The 20,139-nt window shown below is 51.5% G+C and overlaps 1 protein-coding gene across 1 annotated transcript in view; it reads right to left on the bottom strand.

The window, feature by feature from the left end:
• The window catches only part of Gmpr (guanosine monophosphate reductase), a 38,203-nt gene extending 18,667 nt beyond the window's left edge, over positions 1–19,536 (bottom strand). Inside the window, exons 1-4 of the mRNA XM_026384646.2 lie at positions 19,279–19,536; positions 12,620–12,739; positions 10,298–10,381; positions 7,198–7,371 (exon numbers count right to left, since the gene is read on the bottom strand). Coding sequence (XP_026240431.1) covers positions 7,198–7,371; positions 10,298–10,381; positions 12,620–12,739; positions 19,279–19,365 — 465 coding nt within the window. The 5' untranslated portion in view covers positions 19,366–19,536. The remainder of the gene's footprint in view (positions 1–7,197; positions 7,372–10,297; positions 10,382–12,619; positions 12,740–19,278) is intronic.
• Between the last annotated feature and the right edge of the window lie 603 nt (positions 19,537–20,139).

Below are 20,139 nucleotides of genomic sequence, written 5' to 3'. Positions count from 1 at the left end.
TTCTCCTTTTAAGATCCTCTCCCAAGGAAATCATCAATGAGGACAGAGGTTTAACTGTAAAGACTATCATGTGTCACATTGCAAAACCGCAAATGCAGTCCCCAAAATGGGAATGGTTCAACAATCAATGGCCCACTCACGTGATGGTGGAGACTTCTTTATTTGGGGGCACAGAGCTGGAGATCCAATCCAGGGCCTCTTGTTCATGCTAGGCAGGCGCTGTCCCACTGAGTCACACCCCTGCCCCATGGGATGCTTTTAAGAAGAGTTTAATGGCATGAGAAATGCTTAAATAGTGTAGGGGAAAGCAAGATCTCAACTTTGTTTATATTTTTTAGATGCACGTGTATATGAAAAACAAACAAACAAACAAAACAAAACACCAAGGTGCTAACCAACTACCTGGGTGAAGAGACTTTTTGAATTCTATGAATTCTCTCTCCTTCTAAACTTGTCTGGATTTTATACTAGAAGCACATATTTTTTTAACGGGGAGTTGGGGGTGGGGTCGAACTGTTTTCTGTAGCACAAGGAAAAGCCTGAACTCTGGTGGTCAGGAGCCTGAGAAGACTGCAGCTCCTGTTCTTCCTCGCTGGGTGACTCACTAGGACAACACCTCCAGGAAGCAACTCCAACGGCCGCCGTTGCGTTTTCAACGTGGATTTGTTTTTCCCCACTCGGGTACCACCTACAGACCATTTTATTTCCTTCTTCAGGCAAAATAACTCAGCTCACAATAGACGGACCCGGTCCCACCAGGTAAGGCAGTGAGTTCACACAGGTGAGGAAGGCCGGCCCTGGTTCTGAAACCAGGAGCTTCCACAGTGTCATCCCCTCTGCTCAGCCACCACGTGGCTCTGTGGTCAGGACACCGTCACTGAGGCCAAGTGGAAAAACCCAAAGTGACCATGAAGTGCCTCCAGTGTGAGCCACGGCATAACAGTCGAACACCGGGGACCAGGAGGGGACCAGGAGGGGACCAGCGGGTTGTACGGACAGACGGGCAAAGCCGTCTACTCAAATTTGAAACCAAGAAGAGCAAAACCAGGGAACAGAGGACAAGACCAGAGCAGAAATGAGAACGGTGACACAGCAGTTGGGCTCTGGTGACGTCCCTGGCCTCTGGTCTGGGCATGGTGTGAGGCAGCGGAGCGGAGAGGGGCTGGCCGGGGAGATTAAGTGAGGAGCTGGCCTTATCTTGGCAGGGACACCTCCTGGCACAGCGGATACAGGCCGTCAGCACTCAGGGTGCCGGTGTCTGCCCGCAGCTGCACGTCAGGCCGCTGCTCTCCTGGCAGCCAGGACGGAAGATGCACTATGGGGCTCCTCGCAGCAGGCACAGGGGCTCTGCTCAGTCCCCCTCGCCCAGGGAGGTCAGGCAGTGTCCGGGCTCCCTCCCACTCTGGATGGAGCAGCCACTCCTCTGCGTCAGAGATGTGCGAGGACCAGGGGAAAGACACAGGGTGACAAGGCTTGCCGCGGTCTGAGTGTTTGTCTCTCTCCAGACTTCAAGTGTTGAAACTCTCCCCCCGAGGGAGGGTGCTGAAGGCAAGGCCTTGGGGGTCATCAGGTTATGGGGAAGACCCCCCCGGGATGGAGCAGTGCAGGTAAAATCAAAGCAAGAGAGCCCAGGGGTCCTCACCCCTCCACTACACGAGGACACAGTGACGAGACCACACCTGTCAACCAGGCTCACGCCGGGCACAAATCGGCCTCCGGAACTGTGCGGAACAGACTTACGATATCCATAAGGTACCAGTTCGTGGTATCTCGTTCCAGTGACCCAAAGAGACCAAAATCCTCTGTGCAAAACCAAAACTCAAAACCGCTCCCTCCCATTTTTCCAGCTTCCCTTTAGACCCCCACCCGTGGCAAACACAATCCCAAAGACCCCCGAGGCCAACACCAGATCTCCCTTTTCCTGGGTAGTTTGGAGCAAGTCCCTTCCACTCTGAGTCTCGGTTGATCCTGCTATAAAACGGGGCCAGGCGTCCCCACATGCGGTTATTACAAGGTTCACAAAGAAACCTGTCCAGTTCTCCGCCCAGCGCCCAGCAATGCCCCGTCAAGGTCGATCCCTCCCTGTAACAGTGATCTCTGTTGTTACTCTTCTCACAATCGTTGAGGTTTGAGTGAGTGATATCTGTGATCGAGTTCACTATTTTCAATATGTGGTCAGCATTAAATCCACTCACACTGTAACGCAACCGTTGTTCATCTCCAGAAGTTTCCACCACCCAAATTCACCATTGTCTACCCTGGGCACTGGCTGGCCCTGGGCCAAGGGAAGACCTTTCCACAGAATGAGCAAAGGGAAGGGTTAGGAGGGGGATTGGGCCTGGCAAGGTGAGGGGGGTGAGGACCGCCTCAGGCCCTCTCCCACCCCCGGGCCCAGCACCGCTCTCGCTGCCTGTGCAGTCCAGGTGACCTCGGCCCTTGAGAAAACAGAGCTGAGTTGATTATGTGGTTCCCAGAGACGCACCCCCCCTGGACCTCTGAGGCCCTTGGTAGCTTTCAGTGGGTTCCAGAAAGAGAATGAAAACAGAAAACCCGTGGGCTGCGCCTGGGGCTCAGCGGTAGAGCACTTGTCTTGTGAGGCCCTGGGTTCCACCCTCAGCACCCCATAAAGATGAATAAAATAAAGGCATTGTGTCCACCTACAACTAAAAAATATATATTTTTTTAAAAAAACACAACTCCCCCCCCCCCCCCGAAAACCCAGGGAGCACGGTGCTGTCAGCTGTAACACACTGACTGGCAGAGCCACTGGGTCCATGCAAGGAAGTGTCCCCCTCTCTGGGCAGAGGTGTGGGGCATGTGGCTTGAGCCCTGTCTCATGATGATAGGTGGAGAGAGAAGGCAGCTGATTGAGCCAGGCTCCTGCGTAGAAATGCCGAGTCTGGGCCGGCCTCCGGTCTAACAGGAGTGGCTTAGGTCTCCCAGGCCACAACAAGCCATCTGCACTGAAGCCCTCCCCAGAGCCCACAGCGGGACCTCCATGTCTGGATGTGACCTGGCATAACTGCAAGATCACAGGCCCCGCCCACCTTTCACAGAACCCCTGGCTTCTGTGAGACTAGGTTTCACATCAACAGAAGTGAGTGGCATCCTGCCCACTCTAGGAGGCACTATTAAAATAGCAATGCTGGGCTGGGGAGTGGCCCAGGGGTAAAGCACCAGCTTAGCGTGAGTGAGGTCCCGTGTTCTATCCGCAGCACCACCACCAACAAAACCCAAACCCAAATAATAAAAATACAAAAGAAGTGTCTCTTCCCACAGTACCTAGAACATACCCAAGAAAACAGGGTTCTTTGTCCTGTCTGAAAGCCACCAGGCCCAGGCCTTAACACTGCTACAGTCTCCCCACAGCCAGACCCTCCACAGGGTCTCTTTTCTGCCAAAGATGCTGCTGAAAAGTCCCCACCTCTGGCAAGTCTCACCTGAGGGGCACGGCAAGAAAAACCCGGGCAGTGAGACCACCCCAGGTCATGACGCAGAGGCGTGGCCAGCTCTGGCCAGAGTGCTCCTGAGCTCGCCTTCTACTGGGCCTTGTATTAAGGCTCAGGACCCCACCCAGCACCTTTCAGCTCCCAAACCCTGGGGAATGTGAATGCGCCCTCAGTCCTCACAGCGCCTCCAAAAGCCGCAGGGAAACCACGTGTGCAAAACCACAAGAGCCAGGGGCAAGAGTGCTGGGGCCTCCGAATGAATCAAAGATTTCAGGGGTCAGCGGAGGTGAAGAATGGCTCAGCCACCAACACCCCCCTCTGCCAACGCTCCTGCCCATTGCTGAGGAAACCAACAAGGGCAAGCAGAACACCTCCAGGGCCGGCCAACAGGTGCTGGGTGGAGAGGCCCTCGGTAGGAGGCCATCCGAGGGCTGTGGGAACTCCGCGTCCACCCTGCACCACCCCTTAGCAACCCCAGACCCTGCACTGGCCACAGTACCCTTTCCCTGCCCCACCTGGCCACGCTCCTTCCTGCTGGTCCCGTTGCTCCTGGTCTCTGTCCCTGAAGGGTGGCACACAGGCCCTCTGGGCTAGGCAGTGGTCACCTCCCTCCCTTCTCAGCAAGGCCAGCTCTCTGGAGCAGCAGAAGGGAGGTCTGGGGAGCCACCGTGTGGAGAAGCGAGGCTCACTGCCCCACCCTTCTCAACACAACCCCCAGCCTCTCCCGGCCAGAGGCGATCCTCAGAGCACATGCCCTGGGTAGACTCACTGCCGACAGCACCTGCTGGGAAATGCCACTCTGCCTAGGGGGACCCCAGCACCCTCCAGCCACCAGCACCCTCACACGAGAGGACAGAGAGAGCTGGACACATACAATGCCCCCAGGCCACTCAGCTCCTGTGCCTACCCTGACTGCAGAAGTGCTGCCTCTGAACGTCTGTGTCCTCCTCAACTTCATTTCTTGACACCTAGTTCCCACATTGGGAAGTGGCACCTTTGAGAGGCGACCAGGTCATAAGGGCACAGTGGCCCAAATGGACTAAGGGGAGCCCAATAAGTAATTTTAATGGTGAGGAAACCAGCTGCAAAGGATAGAGACAGGAAAAGAGCAAGGGAGGCAGCTGGGCAAGAATATTAAGCTCAACCCCAGAAACCATGGAGTACTATGCAGCTGAGAAAACACCCTGGGAAATCTCAAACGCACCATCAGGGAAAAGCAGATTCAAAAGATATAGAGATGAACACTTAAGTTTCAAAACGGGGCAAAATCTAAGTGTCATTTAGGACTGCAGAAGTAAGTGGCAAACCACAAAGAAGGAAGAGAGGACCACAGTCGGGATGGGTGTTTCACTTGAGGCGGGAAGTCGAGGGCTCCTGCGGACAGGTGAGCTGACGTGTGCTTATTTTATGATCATTTATTAAACCTCCATGTTTTATATGCTCTTCTGAATCTCATATTTCAATTCATAAAGTTACTGAAGACATAAAGTGGAGCTACTAAACCACCTGTGTAATTTCTGATTAGTGCTTCGAAACTAACCTGGGGCCCTGATGTCAGGAGATGGAGAGAGTGGCTTCCCGTGTCCTAACCAATCCCCGCGTCTCCAGAGCAACTAAGCCAGGAGAGGCCAGGGAGCAGAGAGGACCCAGAGCCTCAGACAAGACGGTCAATAGCAGCCCCCTCTCCTCCTCTCAGGAAGGAATAAACAGGAGGCCTCCTCTGCACTGACCTGTGAGGTCTGTGGCCAGCCTGGGCAGGGTGAGAGAACCGGAGTCCCATGATGAATGCCGTTTACGGGCCACCAGGTCCAGGCAAGGCGTGGAAGTCAGCTTCCAGTTCCTTCTTTAAAATGTCCCAGGAAAAAGCTACCACAGAGGGGTGTGGACAGAGAAACCCAGGGGGGCCTCAGGACCAGGGGCAGGAGCCATGCCTTCCACTGCCAGCCCAGAGGTCAACTGTGTGACCTGGGGACCAGGAGGCAGGGAACTGTCCTGGGGAAGGTTAAGGAGGGCAGGGGCGTGTCCGGCACACCTCAACGGGCAGCTGGCATGGCCTTCAGACTTACGTGGATGTGTTTTATGAAAATTCCCCAAACCCAGAACAAATCAGAGTTTGAGATTCCTGATCTGTAGTACCTGGGGGATGACCCTTTCTATCTTTGCAGAGATCTGACAAAGATGACAGGAGATTGACATGAACCTCCTGAAACCAGCAGGTACTTAGAAAAAAAAAAACAACACACAAACACACACCTTTTTCTTACTCCTCATATTTGTCACAGTAGAGAACACTTCAGGGAACCGTCCCACACACACACACCAAGCCACTGTCCCACCAGGCACCCTACCATTCAACTCGGTTCTGACCTCAGGTGCCAGTCACAAGGAGGTTACCCACAAATCCTGAACCAACTGGCAGCTCCCGTGAGCCCCTTCCCAAGGCCTCTGCTGGAGCTGCTCAGACCCATGGAAACTCTGGACAAGGAAGCTCAGACTTACTGGTTTAGGATATTGGTCATGGCTACCGTAAAGGATGCGATGACGAGATACCCAGGGGAGGTCCTAGGAACTCAGGTCCAAGGCCAAATCTGACCACAAAAGACTCTCCAGGCCCCTTACCTAGAGGACTGCTGAGCAGTTCCGTCTCAGAAGCAGACTCCTCATTCTTTCACAGAACTGAACCCACGATTTTTAAAGTGAGCTGAGCTGTCACGCAGGGTAAGAAGAGCTTTGCCACTTCCTGCCCACGCTCCCTGGCCCAGCTGCCAGCCTCAGCTCAGTTCCTACCTCTTTCTCCTGGTGGGCTGGAAGAGCCTAAAAAGACTTAAGGATCCTCAGAAGTCCCTTCACAGAAGACTAAACTCCATTCACCAATAATTGGGGCCCCCCAACTTCCTTGCCCCTGATGAAATGTGCGGAGAAATCAGGCTCCGAACCCAGCAGAGCTGAGGGCAGGTGAAACACCCAGCAGACGACCTGGGATCACTGCGGAAATCGAGACCAAGGAAGAATAACGACGATACAAATTTTCCCAAAGGCCCAACTCTAGAGATTTCAACTTCTTTTTTTCTGCAAATCCACTGTTCCCAGAAGTCACGAATACGCATTCTAACTGGTGAGGGTGCTAGTGATCGGGACAGTCAGGAAACAGATCCCACGGGATAAAACAACACGCCCACCGGCCGACCACGGTTGTTGCATGAGGTTCCCGTGTGGAGTCCAGCGCTCACGGCGGAGTCGGGGTGCAGTGCAGAGGACACAACCCTGCTGAGCTGAAACCCCGTTATGTGTTTCCTACTTTAACACATGCTCTTTGCTGAAGGTGGCAAGACCCTTTTTCAAAGGTCTCATCTGGTAAGAAACACTGAATGATATTTAGCAAAAATAAGAAAGTGGGGTTTTATTTTTATAGTGGAAAGTGAGTTTCCAGATCTTCCAAGGTGGCTACCTTTCCTTTTTGGGGGGTTTGGAGGCAGAGGTGTGCAGAGGGGTAGCAGTATTACTACTACCCACATCCTCAGCCCTTTGTATTTATTTGGAGACAGGGCCTCACTAAGTGGCTGAGACTGGCCTTGAACTTGTGATCCTCCTGCTCAGCCTCTCGAGTTGCTGGGATTATAGGTGTGCACCACCACACCCGGCTGCCTCTCCTTTTCCTAATGATTCCAAACTAGCCTTTTAATAAGAGGCTATGACAAGAACGCAGGTCCCTCTGCCTCCTCACCTTGAAATATCCCACTGTACTTACCATGATGGTGTGCTCCGGAAACCTGGCCCGGACCAGTTTCACGAACTCCACAAAGTGTTCGGAATAGCCATTGGCCACATCCAGGCAGATGAACTTCACCTGCGGCACGGCTTCCAGGATGCTGCTCATCTTTTCCAGATCATTCTGTCCACTGCCCGAACTCACAGCCACGTGCTGTACCAAGATGAAGCAAGAATGTTGGCGTGAGCAGGAGCATTCCCGGCAGACCCCCCTGCCTCCTTCCAGGTGGCTTCTCTGGGGACAAAAAGGCATCCCTGGCAGGTTCCACCTGATCGACTCACAGCAGGTCTGCTCAGGAGACAGAGGAGAGCTGTGTCCCTAAACCAGCTCAGCTTCGATCATCATCTTTTCTACCTTGGCATTACACATATCCTCAAACCCGGGCCTCAGCCACTAAAACTTTTCAGTAAACAGATTCTTAAATATGCAGGAGATATTGTCCTTGGCTTTCATTGCATTTTCTCCAGATTCCTGTGTGGAACTATAAACAGTGGAGCCACCCGTACAAACGTATCATGGACAGAAACTCGACAGGTAAGAGGGAGGAACTTTCCAGCAAGAACAAAGTGGGGACACTCAACCTGGAAGAGGGACTTAGAGGTGCTGCCTCGGCTAACCGCAGTGACTTCACTTGGGCCTGTGGATGTCCTATGGGAAACGGAAACAGGACAAAGCTTGGCGACTCCGCCTCCATTTTGTGACCCGTCCTCTTTATTAGCTTCGACCCGCGGTCAGGCCCCTGCCCAGCTCTGCGCACAGCCATGTTAATCACTGCGGCAGGGCTCACTAAAAACCAGTACTAGGAGGTTTCCTAGCCTCACATTTACCCGGCCTATCTCATCCCCCTCCAAGACTGAGTTTCAGGGACATTTGACTGTCCGCTTCTACGCATCCAACTCCTGGTGTGGCACCTAGAACTTCTCATTGTCCTACAACTTCCAAGAGCTCACCCCATAGGACTGTTCCCCTGAAGGCAGGGACAGTCACCTCATGGGAACTAAACCGCCCCCTTCAGGATCACAGTGTGATGGACAAACACCCTGAATGACAAGTGGAAATTGCCCCTCAAGCCACAAGGCCTTCCTGGGAGCCACCTTGCAGAACAGAAGTACAGACTGATCAACCTGACACCTGGACGGAGACCACCCCCTGCGCAGACCTCACACCTCCCTAATGAAACCCGAAGCTGCAGGCAGCACTGACCCCAGGCTGAGATGCTGAGTCTCACTGTGCCTTCCCCAGGTGGCCTGGCTGATGGCAGTGCTTTGCCTGCTCTCCCTATTACTTTTCTGTTTTGCTTTTTGGGGGAAGTGACCATGCTCAGTTTGCTGGTACCTCTGAAGTCAAGCCTCTGGCCTAGGGCTCCAGTCTCTGAAAAATACAGGTAACAACTGTCTACAGAGCATGAACACTGTATCAGGCACGCCATCTAGAGATGGGTTAATGGTGCAGGCCGGTCTGCGGCCACAGCCCGAACACATCTGGTCTGATCTCAAGTGTGCACGAGGATGTGCCTAGTTTATATGCAAATTTATGGAAACACTTGTGCATTCAAGAAGTTTGGTATCTGCGGAGTGGTCCTAGAAGCAGTCCCCCACCCACAGCCAGGGACAATGGTCTAATTCATTTGAATACAATTCAGCAAAAAATGAAGGACTTGCTGTTGACCAAAATGATTTCCTCTCCAAAACCACCTTCTCAATAATGAAGCCCACTCCTAACTAAAGGAGGGTGGGAGCATCAGCACAAAGAGAGACCCCCCAACCACGCAGTTAATGTCCCAAATCCTCTTCGAATCACAAATGAGCTGACTGGGGAGGGAGAACTGTCACCCTGGGAGACCTCCCTGCTGAATCTGGGTCAAACCACCTGTAAGTTCAGGAAGGACAGTGCTACCCTAGGAATTTCTATTGCTGTTTTAAAATTGTCCTTTTTTTTTTTTCCTGGACACTTTTCTGAGATGGGACATACCTGGAGTGCACAATTCCATGACTTTTGGCAAACTCAGAGTTGTGTGCTCACCACAACCAATTATTTTCTACTTTTTATTTTTTTAGTTATAGATGGACACAATTATTTTATTTATTTTTATGTGGTGCTGAGGATCGAACCCAGGGCGTCACACATGCCAGGCAAGTACTTACCACTGAGCTGCAACCACAGCTTCATGGCAACCCATTTTAAAACATTTTCATGATTCCCAAAAAGAAACTCCCACACTTCTTAACTATCACCCCTCTTCTGCCTCCCGCTTCCTCTAATCCATTTTATGTTTACAGATTTGCCATTCTGGACAATTCATGCCAACAGAATCACTTTGCGTCTGGCTTTTTGACTTAGCAAAACATTCAGGCTTCATCCACGCGGCCACATGAACCAGCCCATTATTCCTTCCTGTGGCTGAATAATACCATCTGCTATCACGTGGCTACATCCTAATTTGTTTACCCCTCCAGCTACTGATGGATATTTGGGCTCTTTCTGCTTTGAGGCTACTAGAAATAATACTCCTATGAAAACACATTGACAAGTTTCTGTGTGTGTGTGTGTGTGTGTGTGTGTGTGTGTGTGTGTGTCTTCACATGTGCTAGAGCCACACCTAGAAACAGAACTGCCAGGTCCTGCAGCAACTCTTAGGTTTCACCTTTTGAGAATCTGCCAGACTGTTTTCCAAAGCATCTCGCATTCCTGCCAGCGCCATACGAGGGTTCCAACTTTTCCCTGACCTCAGTGGCACTTCCTGTCTGATGACAGCTGTTCCAGCAGGCATACTGCTCACTGAACTCCAAAATGACTTGCTGCAATGGAGGGTTTTACATGGTCTGGGTCTACCCTGAAACACCTGGCCGGAAGCACAGGTCTCCCTGGGAGCTGATAGAAAACACTTCACCTCTCCAGGGAGAGCAGGTAAACCCTAGTATTGACATAAGGTGCCACAGAGCAGGTGGAATCAGCAAGCCCTTGGAGTGACACAGGGCCGGGGAACCACCACCCCTGTGCATCTGTCTGCTGATTCACAGGCTTCTGACAACTGTCTCTTCCCAGAGGTACCTGGAGACAAACCCTAGCAGAGTCTTACCTGAAGACATTCCGGGTGCTTTGAGGCAAAAACCTTCCACTCTTCCAGGGTGTAATGCTTATGAACCGCTGTAAACATGGAGTGCTAGGAAACAGATGGTGACAATGACATTAGGATGAGCAGCCACAGGAGCCCTCTCCCCTGGAGCAGCGCCTAGATGTCCCCAGCCATTTGCCGGCACCTTCCTGGAACAGCAGGCTCTGCAGGAAATCAGCCAGATGAGTCTCCCCCCACCCCCACCCCAAGCAGGAGCAGTGGTCTCATGAGAGCCAAGCTGCCTCCTTCCAGGACTGTGGGTCTGATGGATGAACATCCTGCGGAGTGGAGGCTGCCCCCCATCAAGCAATAAGGGCCTCCCAAACCAGAACCAAGAACGACCAACCAGACCGCAGGCTCTCCCAGACGGCCTCCTGCCCGGATCCCTTCCTCACTTAAACCTCAGGCCCCTGTCCACACCCCTAGACAGGCTGACCTTGCACCTATTTTGCTTTCCCAATAAGGCCAGATAGATGAAAAGTTCCTTTCCTGCTTTTCACCATTACTTTTTATGTTTGTTTTTTGCGGTGAGTGGCCAGACCTGATTTTGGGGGGGGGTCCTCAGAGTAGGCCCTCCGACGTGGGACTCCAGTAACAATATGTGAAAGCTTTTTCTTGTGTTCACTCTTTGCTAACTGCTTCTTGTTACAAGCTAAACCCATCGGACAGTTGGCATGCTTAAGGAAGGGGATTGTACAAACTGTAACCCTAAATCTCTGCCTCTCGACCCAGCCTTTACTACCATCGTGCCAGTGCTTGGCAGGCCTTATTTCATTTCCTTCTCCGAATAAGTTTGAACAGTATTATGAGCTTCGTGATCTCATTCATAGGGAAACGTTCATGGTGAAAATGGGGAGGGCACAGCAAGTTCTAGGTTTTTAATGGACTAATAATAATTTGATACGTGAATTAACCAAGCAATTTATTATTCCCTGATTCTCTTCATTTTTCCACTGTTAGTTAGCTTTCTGTGGCTATGAGAAGACACTTGAGACAGTTAACTTATTAGGAGAAAATGTTTATTTGGGTTCACAGTGTTGGAGGTTCCAGTCCACAAACAATGGGCTCCACTGTTTGGAACTGTGGTGAGGCAGCACCTTATGGTAGGAGCAAAACCACTTACCTCATCACAAGCCAGAGAGCAAAAGGGAATGAGGAAGAGGCTGGATCCCACAATCCCCTTCTAAGGCAAGCCCCCAAGGACATACTGACCTCCACCTAAGGCCCTCCACCCCCTGTAAAGGCTCCAACATCATCTAGTAAAGCACGTCTTTGGGGGCCACTTATCCAAACCATAGCATACACTAATCGGTTGTTCATTAATAGCAGTGACTAATGACAGCAGAGAAGGTAAAGATGGAGAGAAAAAATGCCACATCCGTGTAGCAATTAATTTATTAGCCTCTGGCCCAAAGCTCCCTGGGGACTGAGAACTGACAGAGGATACAACAGGTCATACGGTCAGATGGACGACCCCCTGCTCTGTTTTGTGAGCTCATAATTTGTTTGAGAATCCTTTCACTCTAATCACTGCCTAATCATGAGGCCCGGCGCCTCCTGCTGCTAGACTTGCTGCCCACCGTGAGAAGCTCTGTCCACTAATTGGATTTACCCTTGCACTTGGCAGGCATGATGGACAGAAACAGACACTCCACCCCATACACACGGGCAAACGTCTCACACCGAGGTCCTGAGAGGCTCTGCACGTCAGACACAGCCATGCAAGACCCAGTCTTGCCTACAAACGGCATTTCCTTTATTTTCCCAAAGCTCCCAATTCTCCGTATTGGCAATTAGATGAGTAGTCGGCCAAAAGGAGCCTTGAGATTCTCCTGAGAGCTGTCATTTGAGTGAAATCCCTTGGATTCTAGAGTCAGTTTGGATTAAGTCCTGCCTCTTTCTACCTGGCTAAAGGCCCTGAAGCAAGCTACCCCTCATCCCTCCCTCCCTCTGCCTAGGTTTTCTCATCCATAAACCTAAACTGTGGAGTTGTGAATTAAGAATAATTAAGACACATTATATCCAGTGGTGCTTAATCATTATGTAGCACAGACTGCAGACCACGTCCCCCAGTCCTAACTTTAAAAGCAATGTCCCTCTTCTATGACACTTATCATGTTCTAACTTATGTGCAAATCTCTAATTTCCAAGTCTATCCCAGGCATTCTCACAGAAGTGGATGTAGCAACAAATAGACTCCAAGCCCAAAGAATGCAAGTCCAGGGTAGGCTCCTGCCAACCTCACCATACTGTGAGCCGCAGAAGCAGGGGGACCTTCCATCTCACCTGTGACATCACGACTGCCATCTCAAATGTCCCCACGGTGTCCATGTTAGCCACAATGATGGGAATCCCTTTGTAGGTCTGCTTTGAGTTTCGAAATGTAAAGGTACGCTCAAGATCCACCTGTGGGCCAAGAGAGCGACGAGTGAGTGCTCTACAGGATAGGTGCAGCATTTCTGGGCTCAGAGAAAGTGAGAAGAACACAAAGGAAGCATCGGACCCTCAGCCCCTGGATTCTCTTGGGGCTCTGACTCCAGATGTTCTGGAGAAAGGAGAATCCCTGAAGAATCCAAGTAACATGTTGTATCCAACTGCAAAAGCTCAAACGGTGCCTGGTCACCCCCAAGCACCAGTACAAGGCACTGGGAATTCTTCCACGAAGCCGAAGCTCCAAATCAGAAGCTTTCGCTCCTCTATTAGCCTCTCCTCCCCGACAGCTGCCTCTATTCTCCACCTGGCTCACGCTGGCCCTAAGCATCCACATACGTGATACCCTTTCCCAACTTTCAAGCACGGGAGGGACCATTCCGCTTCTGAGAAAATCCATTCCGCTCTCCCCTGCCAATGATGACCTTCCTCCCTCCCTTGATAATCCCTGCAATGCTGACCTTTCACCTGGAACCACTACCCTGCAGTGAACTCCCAATCATCAATCCCTTAGCCTCTCAACCTCGGCAGCTGTTTTGTAATTAGGAGCATCTTTGAGTGAGCTGGAGGGACATTCACTGCCACCATATGTCCACGAATATAAACACTTGTTCCTTTGACTTGCAAACAGCTGGAGGGAGGCCTCCAAATCCACTGTCACTCTGACTTGTGGGCTTTTAGGACTATCAGCTGTCAGGAACCCAGGATAGCTGGCTAGCAGGGTGGGCTAGCAGCAGCAGTGTGCAAATCAAGGGACTCATACAAAGCTACTGGAGTCGATGACATCTGTGACCCAAAGCAGGTCCTGGCCTGCTCTTATCACAGAAAGGTCACACACTATGGGTTCCATTCTGAGTTTGTTTCTGACCAAGTTTGGCCAGTGGAGGACCCTGCAGAAAAACCAAAGGATAGTGGTTGGAGAAGGGGGACACCAGTGGTTCTTCCAGATCCCTTTTCAGCAACTTCTCCAGAATGGCTGTGCGTCCTTCGGGCCCGGGTGCTCCTGGTTCCAAGTTTCTCAGAGTGAGCCAATCTTTCCTGCCAACTCTCACCCTAGGGGAGGAGCAGCTTCTTACCCTCGCCATCTCTGGGGCCTGAATATCCCATGTGGCATCTCAGCTGTATTAGGAACCTGCACTATATTCCCTGCTTGAAATAGCCCACATTTCTGGCTTCCATGGCTGGACCCTGAGAGATTCGGATCACAATGGAGGTGGGTGCTTGCCCGAGCAAACTGGCAGGAGAGACCCAAGTATGAATCTTATGCTTCTAAAATAATTCAGACCTATGTGACTCCAGCTTCCTGAGAACCCCACCAATAATCCTTTCCTACCAGTGTTTATCTAGAGCCTTTTATTCTTTTTCATCTGATTTAAGTTTCATTTCACGCAAGCAGCAAGCAGAATCAAGTCAGAAAACCCCGCGGGACATCTCAGACGCTTCCGCTTTTTCATTCCTCCTGCTTCTCCACCCAGGGCTCCGTGTCCAGAAGGCTTCCTGGGTGAATGATGTCATCAATATGATTACACTGGCTTTAAACTACAGTCAACAAGGGGAAATGAGACTCTGTAATTGCAGGAACATATGCGGCGTTGGGTCCCTTTATCTACTTCCTTCATGATGACTCTGGGATCTACACCGGTGAAGCAAGTTTTATTGACATCCTGCAAAATGACTGAGCGAGTCTATTAGCTGCAACCTTCTGTGCTGCTAATGGCCCTGTAACACTCTGGCTCAGGGGCTTAAAACAATCAGAATTCCTTGGCCTCAAATTCTTCTTCTACTCCTCCAAGAGGCATGGGGAGAGCTGTTATACTCTGCATCCAGCTGAGGCCACAATGGCTTTTTCTTGGCACACCAAGACCTGTCAGCGGTACAAAAACAAAACAAAACAACCAGCACCTCACAGAAAAGGTTCCCTGGCCTCGACAATGAATGTTTCCCTTCACTTCTAGTCTTCTCCGTAAGGCAGATGCTTGGGGCCAGGGGTGTGACTCGGTGGTCAGAAGTGCTTGGCATGCACAGACCCTGGGTTCGATCCCTAGAACCACCCCCTGAAGGCAGACTCTTTACAATATTTCATTCTGAAAATGAGTAATGAAATTATCTTTCCCCAGCCTTATTCACCCAGACACACACACACCCAAAACAGACCAGTTGTTCGCTAAGAGATAAATACTTTAGATATTCCAGCCTCCCAGGAACAAAACTTGGCGTTTAATCTGCCACAGCTGGCCCATGTACCAAATATAGCACCTGTAAATTCCCTCTCTGTAAACCCCATCTGAAAGGGAACAGAAAATAACAGATTCCCCCGCTTCACCTGAGAAACACGTTTCTACTGCTCTTCTAAACACAACTTTATTGAGTTGGTTTTGAGGGCTCAAAAGTTCAAATAGAGAGCCACAAATCACATTCCAAATAATCCAATGTCATGGGTCAAGCTAACAATTTGCTGCATACAATATGCTCAATCCTCTTACCCTGACACAATCAGTGACATCTATGGGCCAGGAAGGTCACAGTAGAGTGGGCATCCAGCCCACAACCCTGTCCCTTCTCAAGTCCTTATGTGCACGTGTAGACACCTCTGCAGGTGAAGTTTTGTGCACATGCACACATTGTCACTCAGCCACTCTGGGTGGGAGGGACACACCCCTGCAGCGGTTGGTCCAGTTGGTCCTTGGGAAAGCACACCTGGGAAGGGGTGGCCCATGCAGGCCTTGGGACGAGCTCATATCATCTGGGGAGGGATACCCAGGAGTCTGAGAACTTGGAGCCCAGCCCTAGAAGGAACCACAGAGCCCACAGGCCCTGCCCAGTGAGGAGAGTCATCAGAGGACAAGTAGGGGCCAGGGCAGGAGACACTATTCCGAAATCTAAGGATGATAGTGAGATAAGCTGTTCTTTCATTATCTAGACTGTTCATTATCTGTCTCACCTGAGCACAGGGGGCTTTCCTTTCATCTTTGTAGGCCTAGTGACCTGACAGACATGAAATAATGAATGTTTCCCCTCACTTCCAGTCTTCTAGAATAGGGTACAGTTCAGGGCTAAGAGTGATCGTGTGGTTCTGCCCCAGCCTTTTGCAAGACAGTACTTGGTGATCCCAGCCCAGTCCTCTGGATGTGAGCCCTCAAGGCCTCAGAGACCCTCCCACGGCTGCCACATCACCAGCCTGCACAGGTTCCACAAATAGAAAGGGTATCAGCAGCAACCATGTGCACAGCAGAATCCTTTTAGGATGATTTCTGAGAACATGTCCAGGCCGCCCTCAACGTCATAAATCAACACCTTTGTGTTGGAGACAGTGTGTGTATGTTGGAGTGTCTCCCTAGGTGATCCGGAGGCTTTTGTGACTCACAGCAAGTCGTGGAGCCTTCTAACTCTATGGAGGATGCTGCAGGCTGAATTGTGTCTCCCCAAAAAGAGGCGGATGTCCTAACCTCCAGGACCTGTATCTGTGACCTGACTCAGAGACAGGGTCTTCACAACTGGCCAAGGCAGAATGAGGTAACTTAGCGAGGTCCCTAGTCTAGTCTGACTGATGTTCTTACAAACAGGGAAATTTGGACCTGGGCACCTGACACTTATTGTAGAGATGAGGTGAGGGCAGAGGTTGGCATGATGTATCTGCATGCCAAGGAATGCCCAAAGCTGCCAGTCAAACACACAAGAAGGTGAGGGGAGGACGGAACTCACTCTCCCTCCGAGCCCTGGATCGCCTTGGTCTGGGACCTCTAGCCTCCCGAACCAGGAGACAATAAATTTTTGTTTATTTAGTCACCCAGTTTGTGGTATTTGGGTGCAAAAGCCCCCAGGAAACCAATACCAAGGTAACAGGGACAGAGCTTAGACCCAAACCCTCTCCCAACCCAGTGCCTCTCACTGCCCTGGGCCAACCCGTGACAGAAGGTAAGAGCTTCTCACTGGACTGCTGGTGACACTGAGTTTTAAGCAGAAGGAATGCCAGTGGCATCTTCTCCACCTGAGGGTAGAGGGGTGATTTTCTGTACAAACTCTCTTCAACGCCACACTTTCAAAGTTAGGGTTGCATTGGATTGTTTAATTTTTTTCTTACTGAACTCAAAGACCAGGGTTGATGTCGAAGCCAGGAATGGGTCCCAAGGAAGAAAATACTCTGGAGTCACTGGATGTGAACTCCCCAGTGTACCAGGAAAAGCAAAGACTTGACTTAACAAAGTCATCCCCTTTGAAAAGATTATCCAAAATGTCCTTCCTCTGAACCAAAGCTGGATGGTCGACAGATGACTGTCTAGCTGCAGCACCTACATGAAGGCCACCTGTGTCACCTCTACCTGTCCTGTTGCTTCTGAGAGCTGACCCCAAATCATCGTGAGCCTTGGACAGGAGTACTGAACTTCTAAGCGGGAGATCACGTTCCCTCTCTGTTTCCTGCTCATTCCCTGATGATCCATTTGGGACCTCATTCTTAGCAAAACTGCCCCAGTGATCAAACTGGGTGACTGCCAAAATACTCTTTTCCCAGCCAGATACTGTTTCCAGGTAGGTTTTCTCTCTGGGATCCCCTCAAACCTGCTCTCTGCTCAAAATCCTTCATCTGCTATTTAGTTTCGAATTTGTATACAGTATTACTTCCACCAGGGTGCACACATTGTCAGCTTCTGATTGTGCAATTAAAGTTTGTATCTGGCACATGAAACTTCAGGCATCAACCAGCAAATTGAGAATCACTAAGAGGGAATTAGAAAGGCCTAATTAAATCCCTCAACACCACTCAGGCAAGTAAAGTCAGACCATGGGGAATGGCCAGCCACGCAGCAAACTCCTGCCCCAGGAAGCTAAACCATTAGAAGAACCAAGCAGAAAGGCAACACCAGTTAACTGCAGCTTCCGGGCAGGTAGCTGGCAAATTCCTACAAAGTTGGAGAGGTGGAAAACAGTCCTGAAGGGCACCGACCTCTCACTGTAGGTGCCACTGTATATTAATAGCAGCAATCAGTCCAAATTACAAAACCAAGGGTGGCATGCCATATTGTATTGTTCCCTGGAAGAATTCATTCCGTTATGTAAATTTGGAAATGTTTTACCTTCTTAAAAATATTTTTCTGGTTAGAGAACACATAGATCCTTGTTTTGAAGGTATTTTTTCTTAGAAATAATTTCTCTTCTAAATTGATTTGGAATACTTAAAGAATACTGCAGGTTGCTAAATCATTACTCCGCCCAGAATGCCCACTTTTATCTTGTCTGGCCTCAGGTACTGCCTACAGCTCCTACTTCCAGAGGCCCAGGGCTGTTTTCCAAACTTTATTTTTGCTCCAAGAGTTTGCCCAGTTCTTTCGTGCCTTTGAAAAGAACAAGATGAAGGACAGGCACAGGGGCATCTAATCTGGGGTGATAAGGGTCCGTCAGTCCTCCCCCACCGCTTCCTGTCCTGTCCTGGCTCCAGCCAGCCAATGCTGCCACTTGGGGAAAGTGACTTGGTGAACTGTGAGAGGCTGTCCAGATCCCAACAAGCCCTCAGCTGGCAGCACCCGACACTGCAGTCAGGCCTGGGCACTGGAGTGGAGTTCTTCTTCTCCGAGGGGATTTATTTATGGTCTTGTTTGCGGAGCTGGTGAAACGAAGCTGGGCACGCTGGCTCAGCGTCCTCCACTTTACCCTTTCGGACCCAGCCTTCCAGACCCTGTGGTTTCCAGTTTCTCAGCTCCCAGAAGACAGGCAAAGTCAAGGTCCCTGGCCCATAACTACTCCTGTGGACTCTGCCTTCCCCTCAAACTACTTTGTCCTTCAGGGTCTGACCTCCCTTTTCCCCAGTCCCTGGTTATGTCCCGACCTGACTCCACCTGCTCCTGGAAGCTTTGATCTCATTAAGGCAAAACAAGCAACCGGCTCCAGGCTTCCAGTTCGCCCTACCACCCTCAACCCAGCGCTTTCTGCTTCTCGCTGGGGCTGGGCTAGGACTACGGCGCAGCGCCACCAAGAACCGGTCCCCAAACTCCGCTCCCGGCAAGGCCACCTTAACTCGGAAAGTCAACAGTGAACTTGCTTCCGGGGGCTCCCGGTTTTCAGTTCTGTTAAAGTCCACCCAGCAGCAGCAGCAGTTCTCGGCACGCGGAGACGCTGCCAAAAATCGCAAGGATCTGCAGTTGTTTTGCTCTGGCTTTCCACCCGGCTCCACCGTTTCCTTTTCCCCGGGAGTGCGCCTCCCTACCCCCATTCTAGGTCTACTGGCCACTTGATCTTTGCTCCTCTGTGGTCCAGTTTCAGTGTAAACTTCCCCTTGCCCATCCAACCGGACTGATTTAGAATTTTAGGCCCGAACCGGGCCCCATTCTCCCTGTCCTTACAGACAGCTCAAGTCCTGGCAGGGCGCCGACTGGCCCTCCTCTTTCCCGGGGGAAAGGTGGGCAGCACCCAGCCTCCGACACAGAAAAGCAGGATGACCCATTGCCACCCTTCCACTACCTCCCCTGCGGCACCCAGAAAACAAATTCTCAGCCCCGGGTCAGGTTTCAAAGGGACCCCACCTCGGATCGGCTCTTGAGGCTGCTCCGCTTAGGTCGGAGCAGGACATCCTTGAAGTCGAGCTTGAGGTCCGCATCTATGCGAGGCATGGTGCCGGCGCGGCAAGGCGGCCGGCTCCTTCCTGCGGCGGAGGTGGCGACAGTGCCACGGCCTGCGAGGGGCAAGGGTGGTGCGGGGCGCGTGCGTGGCACGGTCGCCGGGGCTGCTGTGCCGCGGCCCGGGCTCCCGCGGGCCCGCGCGCAAGCCGGCTCTTCAGCGCGCCCGCCCCGCGCCCCCGGCCGCGCTGGTTCGCCCCGCCCCGCGCCCGGTGGCCACGCCCCCGCGCTCCTTGGCCGCGCCCCGAGAGCCAGGAGCCGGGTGGAGAGGCCAGGGGGCCGCGGACGTCTCCCACTTCCCAGGGCGTACAGTCCTGCTCATTGCTACCACGAAATTGTGCACCTGTGCACCATCTAGGCTATTACCGAGGATCCCCTTGGAGAGGAGACCTGGCGCATTACCGCCTTATTCAAGGGTAAAGGCCAATCCTTGAGAGGTTTGACTTCTCATTTCTCCAATTTCAAGTCCAGCGTGCGCCAAGTGCTGGCCTCTCACATGCCAAAGAGGGGGAGACCCTTGGGAGCGTGGACGGAAATACAGGAAACCAGGCCGGGCCCGTGCGAGCCTAAAGTCCAGGGTTCCATCACTGTGGAGTGGGGTCAGATATCAGTTTAACAGCGCTGGGTGGTTTGGGCCATTTTTGGATACCTTTTAGATTTCAGGGGGCTTTTGCTGATTTTTATTTAAAACAACAACAGCGGGGTCTATAGTCAGCGCAGATCCTGGGATTTGAGGGACCTGAATCCTCTCCAGGGTTACCAGTGACT

The sequence above is a fragment of the Urocitellus parryii genome, chromosome 8 (assembly GCF_045843805.1).
Source record: "Urocitellus parryii isolate mUroPar1 chromosome 8, mUroPar1.hap1, whole genome shotgun sequence".
NCBI lineage: Eukaryota > Metazoa > Chordata > Mammalia > Rodentia > Sciuridae > Urocitellus > Urocitellus parryii.
This window is presented reverse-complemented; position numbering and strand designations above follow the sequence as displayed.